General features: G+C 33.4%; 1 protein-coding gene across 2 annotated transcripts in view; it reads right to left on the bottom strand.

Annotated features, from left to right (window-relative positions):
• Window positions 1-14,166, bottom strand: part of STXBP5 (syntaxin binding protein 5 (tomosyn)) — a 185,207-nt gene that overhangs the window by 7,081 nt on the left and 163,960 nt on the right. For both annotated transcript variants that reach the window (XM_008574988.1, XM_008574989.1), the window contains 2 exons: window positions 5,623-5,734; window positions 391-611 (listed from right to left, as the gene is read on the bottom strand). In XM_008574988.1, coding sequence (XP_008573210.1) covers window positions 391-611; window positions 5,623-5,734 — 333 coding nt within the window. The remainder of the gene's footprint in view (window positions 1-390; window positions 612-5,622; window positions 5,735-14,166) is intronic.

Genomic DNA, 14,166 nt, shown 5'->3' with positions numbered 1-14,166 from the left:
TTTGCCAATTGTTATATAGATCTACCTGGGAGAATAAAAGAGGCAAATTATTTTCCTTCAAGGACAAGTGGTAGTAGATTCTGAGGTGTTAAGGCAAATTAGCATTGTTATTGCATTCCCTAAGAAATAGCTGCAAAGCTGCTGGCATTGTTTACAAAGAGCCTGAACGAGAGCAGGTTCTTTCAAAATTTATAAACTTCATTACAGAACAAATGCGACTGAGGCATATTCTTGAAACAGTTCCCTCTGGTGGCAAAAATCAAGAATTTGCAATTGTAGAAAGGATTATGAAAACTTGCACGTAGAAATATAATAGCTATAAAAATACAGTAAGTTTCACACTTGCTTTACGTAAGGTTTTTTAATTTAATATTTGTTTGGCAGACATACCTCATGAGCATGTTTAGAAAATGAATCTGCACTTGATAACATAGCTGCAGTTCTTTCTTCCAGGTCACCAAGTTTCTGCCCTCTTTCATCTAGTGCCAACCTGGCTCGTGCCAATTCGCCAACGACTCCAGATGCTGCCCCTTTTACACCTTCAATGCCACCAGGGCCAGGGATATGCTGTGCAAGACTCCTTGAGGCCTTTCCTGAGGACAACTCTCCAACTGAACAGATTTGGTAAGTGAAAGAGTAACTCAAAATACAAAACTTTTATCAATACAAAATCCTACTACACATGATAGCATCAAAATATAATTATCAGATTGAGTGATAATATAACTGAAATATTTAAATATTTTGCTATATAATTACTACATATTTTTCTTTTATTACGATGGTTTTACTAATTTTTAGATACTTTTTCAAACATGCAAAAACACAATGCACATTAATAAATATCCTATATTAGTACATACAGAACGTGTGCAAAAAAGGGGCTAGTAATTATTTGTTGAAATGAATAATGGGCACACTGATACCAAGTTACATATCAGTAAAAGTTGCTCTTAAGTGTGTAAAAAATTAAAGATAAATTAACTTAAAGATATTTAACTTCAAATATATAGATTTAAATTTAAATATATAGATTTGATTTAGTTTTATTCCACACTTCTTATTAAAAAAAAATACTATGCTTAGGCTCAGAAGAAAAATGTAGTAAAGAAAAATGAAGAATTTATTCAATATTCTATTTCACTCTCCAAAAGTTGTAGATATGCTGCTCTCTTTCTTTCTCTCCATTTATCTTGCATTTACCAAACAGATCAAAATTTACCTTTAAAAGATCTTAGGAATTCATTGTTTCCTTCCCCTTCGTAATCCAGACCCTGATTAGCTAACACCTAGATCACTGCAAAAGTCTTAAATTCTTTAAATGCTGATCCCAGATTCCCTCTTCACTCATCTCGTAATCCAGACCCTGATTAGCTAACACCTAGATCACTGCAAAAGTCTTAAATTCTTTAAAGGCTGATCCCAGATTCCCTCTTCACTCATCTTTTTAAAAAAAAATTATTCACATACCATAAAATTTGCCCCTTGAAAGTGAACAATTCAGTGATTTTTAGTTTATTCATAAGGCTGTGCAACCATCACCACTAGCTAATTCCAGGGCATTGCATCACTCCGAAAGAAACTCCATGCCTATTAGCAATCACTTTCCATTTTCACTCTTCCCAATCCTTGGCAACGACTTATCTACTCTCTGTCTCTATAAGCTTTCCTATTCTGAACATTTCATATAAATAAATTCATACAATATGTGGCTTTTAGCAGTGGCTTTTTTCACTGAGAATACTGTTGTCAAGGTTCATCCATGTTATAGCATGTATCAGTACTACATCCTTCTTTATGGTTGAATAATATATCATTTTATGAACCAACCACATTTTGCTTATCCATTAATCAGTGGATGGACATTTGGGTTGTTTCCACTTTTGGGCTATTATGAAAAATGCTACTGTGAATATATATACAAGTTTTTGTGTGAATATACATTTTTCACCTCTCTTGGGTATATGCCTGTGAACAGAACTGCTGGGTCATATGGTTACTTTTTGAGGAGAATTCAGACAGCTTTCCAAAGGGATTGCAACATACTGCATTCCCACCAGCAATGTATGAGGGTTCCAATTTCTCTACATCCTTGCCAATATTTGTTATTGTGTGTCTTCTTGATTACAGTCATTCTAGTAAGTGTAAAATGGTATCTCATTGTAGTTTTGATTTGCATTTCCCTATCGACAAATAATGCTGAGCATCTTTCCACACGCTTATTGGTCATTTGTATATTTTCTTTGGAGAAATGTCTGTTCGATCCCTTTGCCTATTTTAAAATTGGGCTATTTGTCTTTTTATTACTGAATTGTAAGAGTTCTTTATATATTCTAGATACTAGACCCTACTAGATATCAGATATATGAGTTGCAAATATTTCATCCCATTCTTTGGATTGTCTTTTCATTTTCTTGATAGTGTTCTTTGAAGCACAAATTTTTTAATTTGATAAATTCCAATTTATCCACGTTTTTCTCTGGTTGCTTGAAAATGAGGTATCATATCTGAGAAACCATTGCCTAATCCAAGGTCACAAAGATTTAAATCCATGCTTTCTTCTACGGGTTTTATAACTTCAGCTTACATTGAGGTGTTTGATTCGAGTCAACTTTTGTGTATGACATGAAGTTGGGGTCCAACTTCATTTTTTTTTCTTTACATGTGCATATCCCGTTGTCCCAACATATTTGTGAAAAGACCATTCTTTCACCATTGAATTTTATTTGCATCCTTGTAGAAAATCAACTGACTATAAACACATGGGCTTATCTGTGTACTCTCAATTCTATTCCATTGATCTATATATCTATCTTTATGCCAGTACCACACTGTCTTAATGGCTATAGCTTTACAGTAGGCTTTGAAGTCAAAATGTGTGAATCTTTAAGCTTTTATCTTCTTTTTCAATATTCTTTTTGTGTGTGGCTACTTTGGACTCTGTGTTTTCATACAAATCTTAGGAACAGCTTGTTGCTTTCTGCAAAAAAACAGTTGGGATTGTGATAGCAGTTGTGGTAAATGTGTAGATCAATTTGAAAAGTACTGCCATCTTAACAATATAAAGTCTTCCAATCCATGAACATGAGATGCTGGTCCATTTATTTATGCCTTAATTTCTTTAATTGCTATTGTGAAGTTTTTACTGTCCATGTCTTATACTTCTTTTGTTAAATTATTTCTAAGTGGCTTATCTTTTTGATGGTATTATAAATGAAATTGTTTTCTTTATTTCATTTTTGGATTGTTCATTGCTAGTGTACACATATGCAATTGATTTCTTATGCTGATCTTGTATCTTGCAACCTTGCTGAAATTGTTTATTAGCTAAAACTTTATATTGGTGTGGATTCCTTAAGGAATTTCTATATAAAAGATTGTGATCTGCAAATAGAGATAGTTTTACTTCTTTCATTCCAATCTGCATGCCTTTTACTTCCTCTTCTTGTCTAATTGTCCTGGTTAGAGCCTCCAGTACAATGTTGAACAGAAGTGATGACAGACCTTTGAATTTCCATATGAAATTTAGATTCAGCTACACATTTTTGGGGAGGATTTTGATTAGGACTGCATTAAGTACGTATGTGTAAATATGCGCGCGCACACACACACACACACACACACACACACACTTTAGAATTCCTTTTAGCGTGGTGGCAAGGCTTACTTGTTCATTTGTCTAAAAATGTCTCACTCTTGAAGGATATTTTCTTTGTCTATAAGAATTGTAGACTAAGTATCATCTTCTGTCAATATGTAGAAGATCACCGTATAATTTTTAAGAAGTCAGGTATCAGTCTACAGCTTGTTAAAAGGTATCTATCATTTTTCTCTAGCCAACTGAAAGACTTTGTCCTTCAGGTATATCTTCATATGACATATTTAGTTGAAAAAAAATTTTTTTTTTCCTTTTTGTCTTTTTTCGTGACTGGCAATGGATCGCAACCCTCAGTGTCGCGCCCATACCAGACCGGGACTGGCAACGGGATCGCAACCCTCGATGTTGCGCCTGCACATCGCTCAGCCAGTGAGCGGGAACCGGTCTGTATGTGGGATCTGAAACCTCGGCGGGAGCGCCGCCGCGCTCCCAAGCTGTGCACTGTAGCAGTGCGCCACCGGGCCGGCCCGAAAATTTTTTTTAAAAATCCTCAGAATTCATTAGGTTTCTTGAATTTGTGGAACTGTGTCATCTATCAATTCTAAAAAATTTTCCTGCATATCTCTTTTATATATTGATTCTTCTTTGTATTCTTTCCTAGTTCTTCTTGAGGTCTAAACACATGTTAGATTCTCTCACTGTAACTTTTATTATTTTATCCTCTCCTCTGTATTCTAGATTTTTTTTTTTTATTTTTGCTGCATTTTAGATGATTTCTTCTCACCTATCTTTGAGTTATTTCACCTGTGTCTAATTTGCAGTTAAAGCCATCCACTGGTTTTTCAGTTTTGGTTTTTGAATCTTTCAGTTTAGAATTTCATTTCAGTTTTATTCATATCTACTGTACTGAGTTTTACAGTTTTCAGTTACCTGATAAAATGTTCAGGCATGGTACTGTTGGGGCCCAGAAAGTGATACCCCAAAGTGAAGGCCTTGGAAGCAGCCTCAAAAGCAAAGTTTTCCTCTGACCTTCTCCTGCTCTCCTGTCTCTCAGCCTCATTCTCCCCTAAGGCAAACCATAGAAACTAGAATCCCTCCTCCCCAAGGTAGGTCACAGATATACTCTAAGTCAAAAAAAAAAAATGTTTTTCCTTGGTGAGAATGTTATTCCAAATTATTGATCCTCACTGACTTGAAGAGCCGTCTTAATTTTTTTTTAACTGAGTTAAAACTATGAACCAATCACCTGGGTAAGTTTTTAAAATGAAATTGCATTGCACTGCTACTAACCGATATTTAATGTTATACTTTTCCTAATTAATCAAACATGAAACAAAAATTCTAAAATATTTTAGAAAAAGTTAAAATGAAATTGCATTGCACTGCTACTAACCGATATTTAATGTTATACTTTTCCTAATTAGTCAAACATGAAACAAAAATTCTAAAATATTTTAGAAAAAGAAAAAAACTTCAGAACATATAACAGCTCCCATTTGAAAGGAATGTCAAGAATTCGTTGAATCATTCATTCATTCATTTAAGGACAAATTATTAATTTGTGTCAATATGTGGAAGGTAGTAAATGAACCAGACTTTGCTATTTAAATAACTTTCTAGTACAGTGAGAATAGTTTTGGAGGTCTTACAAGATAGATTAAATGTTTAAGTAAAAACTTTTTCAAAGTTAAGGTCATCAAATAAAGGCAATCATAGAATTAAAATAATAAGGAAGATAACCATTCAATGACAATAAAGAAAAGACTTTTTAAGTTATTCATTTAAAGTTGTGTATACTCCTTTTTAACTACCTGAGGCTATTTTGATTTGGCTTCCTCTAGTAAAATATTCCCCTGATTTGAAACAGAATGACAGAAAATAATTTTATTTTTTTAGAACACAGATATATTATTGTGACAAAAAGGAAGAAAAGAGAACATAATTTATACATGTAAGGAAAATTGATATGGATTGAATGTTTCTGCTTTATAGATATATTATCCAAATTAAATAAATCAACTTACATAATTCTTCTCTATCAAGAGATTGTGCACCACCTCCAAATAAGCCTTTAAAGAATCCCCTGTTTGGTGCTTCAGGTGTTTCTACAGGAGTGAAGAGTTCACCCAACATTTCCTTTAAAATCAAAACAAATTGTAATTGTTAAAGTTTCAGGGAAACGAAACTATAATTCACAAAACCACCACTGCAAATTCTTTAACTTAAATTTATGACATTATCTGCTGATATTCACAAACAACTAATGAGCACATTTCAAATGATCAGATCCAGTACATTCTTATTCAAACAGTGAGTTTCTGTAGCTAAATTCACGAACACTAACTTGCTGTTTGCTCATGTCTCCAGATTATTTTCTTTGTATTTCTGGCAATGATGATAAATATTTCTGTTTAGGTTGTGAGGAGATTCTAATCTTTAAGACAAAATTTTTGCATAACTCTATTTTTAAAAGTCTAGTGTAATAATGATACACAGTTTGGGAATCATAACCTTCAGCTGAATCAGAAAATTAGTAATTCAGACACACCAACTTCTTTTCATAAACATATGCTAGGAAGAGAATTAAGCCAACATACACCTGGAATTTCAGAAATGTGGCAGGAGGAGGGGACGTCTTCCTTTTACATTGTCGAACCTTTCTAAAATTATTATCAATATTCAAAAGAGCTCAGAAATGGTAAAAGTAACTCAGGAGAGAAGAAAGAAAAGTAGTTATGACATAAAGAACGAATACAGTTGTGGCTCCAGCTAGGAGTTCTGCATTATTACAGTTGGAGTGAAATTATGTACTTTTCAGGGTTTCTTCTTTAAGGCTGGGCAAGAAAGTTAATAAAGGATGTCAAAAGGTTCTACTTTTAGACATACCCATATTAATGTGGTCTCTCAAAAGAGACTGTAAATGAGAGGAGATAATTTACTAACACTACATGACACAGAGTTTCATTTGTAATACTGAAGTGGATTGAGGCCCTTATATTTTTATTTTCTTTCCTCTGGATTTATATAAAGTAGAGTAAACCTGAAATGAAAAACTTCCTGAATTCAATAAATCAAACTTGTTAAAACCCACCATAGAATATACTGATACATATTGTTACATTAAAATTTATATTAGACTATGAAACAATGGTAATTTTAGGCATACTCCTAATCTTTAAAAACTATTTCACAGACCCTAATTTAAACAGTACCTGTTAAATTGCTACAACAATAATGCCAACAATAATGGCAACACAGCTACCACTTGAGTGTCTTTTGTGCTAAATCAAGAGTAATATGACATATAAATAGTGATAGTATAAAAATATACTTTAAAAAATTTACCTCACTTTAGAACTATGGTTTACATTTCTTAATTTATTTGGTTAATTGAACTTACAATTTTACAAAGATTAAGTAAGACATAAAAACGCCAGATATTATAGTTATAAAAAGTCACCCTAGTGTAGTAGAATGAGTACAAACTTTGGAACCTAACAGACCTGGATTTGATTCTTATCTCTAACTTTTATTAGCAGAAAATTTTATGCAAGTTAATCTCTCAGAGAAATGTTTCTTCAACTTTAAATAGAGGAGATAATGATACTTTCCTCTCAGAAACATTATGATAAAAGATAATGAGCACATAAAGTGCTAAGAATAGACATCAATGATATATGCTCGAAAATAGAAAAATCTCCTTTTGCATAATCAGAGATAACTTAGAAAATACACAATCATTTATCAATAGATAAACATTTTTAATAGACATCTTTTTTTTTGTCCTTTTTGAGACCGGCCGCACCGCGCTCAGCCAGTGAGCACTGTGAGTGCACCGGTCATCCCTATATAGGATCCGAACCCGCGGCGGAAGCACTCCTGCGCTCCCAGCGCCGCACTCTCCCAAGTGCGCTTGGCCCTTTAATAGACATCTTTAAAGGAAGCTCAAAATTAAACATTTCTTAATGAGTCTAGATTGAAGTTTTAGGACTTGGGGAAAAACATTAACATCTTTACGTATTTTTCATGTGCATTTAAATAAAGATTTAACTGTGATTAAATTTACTTTTTAAAGTGGTTAATGTTAATGACTAGTAAATATTGGTGAAATCTATAATAGATTTTTATTTTCTGAGATATCTCCCTGTATTTTCTCATATTAAATGATATTTCTAAAATAATATCTGGAACTTTTAAACTAAAATAAAATATGAATACATGGAAATAAATATACTTATCTGATTTTAGACTCTTGGACCTCATTTGACTTGTATGAGAGCTAACAAGGTTAGGTGGTAAAATTTAGAACTAATTTCACGAACTGGTCAATGTATAAACTTTGGCAATCATTATAAACTTTTACTGTACATCAAATAATCACTAATTTTAATAATTTTGATTAAGAAAACCCTATGTTGTAAAAATTAATATTGAGTCTGAAAAAATAAGTATCTCCAAGATAGGCACAGCAATAAATTTCAAACTCACTGCATAACATATTTAAGAGAAGCTATCAACTATCATCAATTTTTTACAGTGAGTACTTCGGATTTTGTTTATAAATTACAATATTGAGGCCCTTAGCAAAATTATTAACTTAATTGTTTAAACTAAATTAATTGGTACATTCCACCTCTATGGTTATGGTAAGTTTTACTTAAGGTTCACAAATGAATCAAAACAGTCAATTTGAAAAAATAACCTATTGTAAATTTTCTTTGTGTTTTCACGCAAGGCATGGTTAGAATAATGCTGTAGAAAGAAATAAAAATACTTCAGTGTATGAACATATACTTTTGAGTGTCTTTCAGTGACAATAACCTACTGAATCCATTAACTTTTTAAACAGCTTTATTGAGGTATAATCGACATACAAAAACAACACATATTTAAAGTGTACAATTAAGATTGTGAACATACCCATCACTCCCAAGTTCCTTGTGCCACTTTGGAAAACATCCTCTCACTCCTCCTCTACTCCCCATCTCCAAGTAACTGCTGATCTGCTTTCTTTCACTATAGATTAATTTGAATTTTCTTAAGTTTCATATAAATGGAATCGTACAATATGTACCCTTTTTGTTTGGTTTCTTACACTCAGCATAATTATCCTGAGATTCATTAATGTTGTTGGTTGTATAAACAGTTCATTCATTTTTAGTACTGAGTAGTATTCCATTGTATAGATATACTGCAATTTGTTTATCTCTTCATCTGTTGAGGACATTTGGGTCATTTCCAGTTTTGGGCTATCATATAGAAAGCAGATATGAACATAAATTCCCTTTTCTCTTAACACACACACACACACACACACACACACACACACATTTCCAGTTTTGGGCTATCATATAGAAAGCAGATATGAACATAAATTCCCTTTTCTCTTAAGTAAAACACACACACACACACACACACAAAAAACTAGGAGTAGAAAGGCTGGGTCTTTGGTTCGAGAACATTTAACTTTTTAAGAAACTGTCGAACTGTTTTCCAAAGTGGTTGTACTATTTTATATATTCTCATCAGCAATGTATGAGAGTTGTAGATCCGCTACATTCTTGCCAAAACATGAGTATTTGTGTACAATATGTGATGATCAAATCAGGATAGTTGGCATATTCCTTATTACAAAATGTACTCATTCTTTATGTCCATTAACTAATTTCTTCCTTACTGCCACCCTCTGCCTCCTCTAATAACCACAGTTCTCTTTTCGCCTGAAAGTTCAACTTATTATTGTGTTTGTTGTTTATTTTTTTTAGCTCCCATTTATGAGTGAAGACATGTGGTACGTCTCTTCTGTGTTTGTCTTATTTCACTTAAACATAATTTTCTCCAAGTTCATCCATGTTGCTGCAAATGGCAGAATTTTATGGCTGAGTAGTGTTCCATTGTGTTGGTTTTATATTTTGGCTATTGTAAATAGAGCTGTGATAAACACGGGAGTGCAGGTCTCCCTTCCACATGATGATTTTCCATATCCAGAAGTAGGATTTCTGGATCGTATGGTACTTCTAACTGTAGTTGTTTGAGAAACTTCCATATTATCTTCCATAAAGGCCATACTAACGGTGTAGAAGGATTCCCCTTTCTCTGCATCCTTACCAGCATTGTTATTTTCTGTCTTTCTAACAATAGCCAGTCTAACTGTGGTGAGATGATACCTCAATGTGGTTTTGATTTGCATTTCCCTGATGATTAGTGATATTGTGCATTTTTCATGTACCTATTGGCCATTTGTATGTCTTCCCTTGAGAAATGTCTGTTCAATTACTTTGCCCACTTTTTAATCAGATTATTTGCTTTCTACTGTTAGGTTGTCTGAGTTCCTTTTATATTCCGGGTATTAGTCCCTTGGTGGATTAACAGTTCACAAATATTTTCTCCCATTCTGTTGGTTGTGTTTTCACACTGTTGATTATCCCCTTTGCTGTGAAGAAGTTTTTAGCTTGATATAATCCCATTTGTTTATTTTTTCCTTTTGTTTCCTGTGCATTTGGGGTCTTATTTGCAAAGTCTTTGCCCAATCCTACATCCTGAAGTGTTTTCCTAATGTTTCCTTCTAGGAGTTATATAGTTTCAGGTCTTATATTTAAGTCTTTAATCCACTTTGAGTTGATTTTGGTATATGATAAGTATGGGTCTAATTTCATTCTTCCACATATGGACATCCAGTTTTCCTGGCACCATTTGCTGAAGAGGCTGTTCTTTCCCCAATGTGTGTTCTTGGTGTCTCTGTCAAATACCAGTTGGCTATAAGTATGTGGATTGATTTCTGGATTCTCTATTCTGTTTCATTGGTCCAAGTATGTGTTTTTATGATAGTGCCATGCTGTTTTGGTTACTATAGCTTCAAAGTATAATTTGAGGTCAGGTAGTATAATACCTCCAGCTTCATTTTTTTTGCTCAGGATTGCTTTGGCTATTTGGGGGTCTGTTGTTGTTCCATATGGATGTTAAGATTGTTTTTTTTTCTATTTCTGTGGAGAATGTCATTGGTATTTTGATGGGGCTTACATTGAACCTGTAGATCACTTTGGGTATGGACATTTTCACAATGTTAATTCTTCCAATCCATTGACATGGTATGTCTTTCCATCTTTTTGTGTCCTCTTTAATTTCTTTCAGCAGTGATTTGTATTTCTTATTGTAGAGATCTTTCAACTCCTTGGTTAAATTTATCCCTAAGTACTTAATTTTGTTGGTAGGTATTGTAAATGGGCTTGCTTTCTTGATTTTTTTTTTTTTTTTTTTTTTGCTAGTTCATTGTTGGAGTATAAAAATGTGACTGATTTTTGTATATTGATTTAGAATCCTTGGCAGAGTCTTTAAGATTTTCTCTATATAGGATCATTAATCATGCTAGTTGGTGTTTAATGGTATGTTGTGGTTTTAATTTGCAGTTCTCTAATGATGAATGAAGTTCAGTATCTTTTCATGGCGAAATGTCTTTTTAAATATTTTGCCCATGTTTTTATTGGGTTGTTTCTCTTCCGTTGAGTTTTAAGAGACCTTTATATGTTCTGGATACAAGTCCTTAATTAGATATATGTTTGGCCAAGATTTTTCTCCAGTCTTTTGAAGAGCAAAATTTAAAATTTTGTTGAAGTATTAAATTTCTTCTTTTATGGACAGTGATTTTGGTGTTGTAACTAAGATATCTTTGCCTAACCCAAGGTAAGAAAGATCTCTTACGTTTCCTTTGAGAAATTTTATAGTTTTAGGTCCATGATCCATTTTGAGTAAATTTCTGCATACAGTGTAAGGTGTGAGTCAAAGCTTTTTTTTTTTTTTTTACATTTCAATATCCAATAGTTCCAGCATCATTTGTTGAAAAGGCAGTCCTTTCTCCATTACATTGCTTTTGTGCCTTTGTCAAAAATCAGTTGTCCATATATGTATGAGTATACTTCTGGACAGTCCATTCTGATCAACTGATTGAAGTGTCTATCTCGATGCCAACACCATGCTCCTTTGATTAATTACAGTAGTTTTCTACTTCGTGAATTAAAGTAATGTTAGCCCTTCAACTTTCTTTTTCAGAGTTGTTTTGCCTATTTTGTTCCCTTGTGTTCACATATGAATTTTCAAATAAACTGTTCAATTTCTACCAAAAAAAAAAAAAATTGCCCTAGAGTTCTGATTGGAATTGCCTTGGATCTATTGGTCAATTTTGGGAGAATCAACATCTTCACAATATTGATTTTTCTGACCTAAGAACAATGTACATATCTCAACTTAGGTCTTTAAAAATTTTCTTTCATATATGTTTTGTAGTTTCTCAGAGTAGAAGTCTTTCACATTTTTTGTCAGATTATATCTTGCATCTTTGCCACACTCACTTATTAATTCTAGTAGCTTTTTTGATAGATTTTATTAGATTTCCGTGGTTAGAACCTTAAGTACAACACTGAATATAAGTGCTAAGAGTGAATGAACATCCCTTTCTAGTTCCTGATTTTAGGGAGAATGAACTCAGTATTTTATTACTCAGTGTTACATTATGTGTGGGTATTTTTTAGATGTTCTAAGTTCCTTTCTATTCCATGTTTGCTGATTTTTTAAAAAAAAATAAGAAATGGATGATGTCAATTGGTTTTCATTATTTTAGTTTTTAAATATGATGAATTACATTGATTGATTTTCAAAGGTTGAGTCAAATCTATTTTCCTGGGATGGACCTCACTTGGTTGTAATGCATCATTCTTTTGATATATTGGTGGATTCAATTTGCTAAAATTTTGTTTAGAATTTTTGCATTTATATATATGAGGATATTTGGTTTGTATGTAGTTTTCTTTAAATGACTCTATCCAGTTTTGGTATAAGGTTAATGCTTATTTCATAGAGTAAGGTGGGAAGCATTCCTCTGATTCAATTTTTGGAAGAGTTTGTGTAGAACTGATATTATTTCTTCCTGACATACTGATGGAGTTCAACAGTGAGCCCATCTATGCCTGGATTTTTCTTGGTCCAAGGTTTCTAACCTCAACCTCAATTTCTTTAATAGATATAGGCCTAGTCGGGCTATTTTTTTCTTGAGTGAGTTTGGCAATTTCTGTCTTTCAAGGAATTTGTCTATTTCATCTCAGTTTTAAAATTTATTGGCTTAGTTATTTATAATATTCCCTTATTATCCATTTAATATATATAGAATATATAGTATTGGCTTTTCTCACTTTCCTGATATTGGTAATTTGTAACCTGTCTCACTGTAATCAGTCCTTCTTTTCTAATAGAGACATTTTAGCACTATAAACTTGCCCCTAATTTTAAACACTCAGTTGTTTTTTCTACTCCTATGCTTTCAAGTTCACTAATCTTTTCTTCTGCAATGTTTAATCTGCTGTTAATGCCATTCAGGAGTTTTTATTAAATCCAAACACTATAGTTTCTCATATGCAGAAGTTTGATTTTGGTCTTTTATATCTTCCATGTCTCTAACTTTTTTAAAATACGGAATACAGTTATAACTGTTTTAATATCCATGCTAATTCTAATATCTAAGTCAGTTCTGGTTTGATTTCTACTAAATGATTATTATCCTCATTATGGATCAAGTTTTTCTGTCTCTTTGCATCCCTAGTAATTTGACTGGTGCCATACATTGTGATTTTTACTTCCTTGGGTGCTGGATATTTTTATATATTTTTTATTTCCCCTAAGTTTTCTTGAGTTTCATTCTGGAATACTAGGAAACACTTTGATGCTTTTGGGTCTTGCTTTCATGATTTTTCAGGCACGTCTGCAGCAGTGCTCAGCCTAGGGCTCATTATTTCTCACTAATGAGGCCAGACCTTCCTGACTACTTTACCCAATTTTCCATTGTAACAGGCTGAATAAAGGCCACCCAAAGATATCAGGTCCTAATCCATGAAACCTACAAATGTTACCTTTTTAAAATGTGGGGTGTTTGTGCAGACGTGATTAAGTATCTCGCCCTGGAAAAATTATACTGGATTAACTAGGCGTATTGTTAATCCAATTATAAGTGTCTTTTTAAGAAAGAGAGGCAGAGGAAGATTGGACATACATAGAAGAGGAGGAGGCAATGTGGCCATGGAGGCAGAGATTGGAGTGATGCATCCACAAGTCCAGGAATGCTAGCAGCTACTGGAACTGATTCTCCTCTAGAGCCTCCAGGGGGATTAAGGCCTTGCCAGAGACTTGGTTTTGGCTCACTGAAAATGATTTAGTATTCTGGTTTCAAGAAATGTAAGTAAATAAATTTTTATTCTTTTTGGCTACGAAGTTGTGGTAATTTCTTACAGCAGCCTCAGGAAACTACTATACCCATGAATTATGAGTTTTTCCAGTCTGGCGGTTGGGAACAGGTGGTACCAAGCAAAGTTCCTGCTAATCCTGTTTCTCTCAGATGGCTCTTTCCCTGGTCAGAGAGTTTAGTCACATGCATGTGATGGTGAATAACACTCTACTGAATACTTTTGGGGGACCTTCTGTAGATCTCCAGGGCGCTCTCTCTCTCTATTTCTTTCCTCCCTAATCTACTTGGTGTCCTCAGACTCTTGGTTCTGCCACCTCAACTTGCTAGGTCTGCCAAACTT

The sequence above is a fragment of the Galeopterus variegatus genome, unplaced genomic scaffold (genome assembly GCF_000696425.1).
Source record: "Galeopterus variegatus unplaced genomic scaffold, G_variegatus-3.0.2 Scaffold1126, whole genome shotgun sequence".
Lineage (NCBI taxonomy): Eukaryota > Metazoa > Chordata > Mammalia > Dermoptera > Cynocephalidae > Galeopterus > Galeopterus variegatus.
This window is presented reverse-complemented; position numbering and strand designations above follow the sequence as displayed.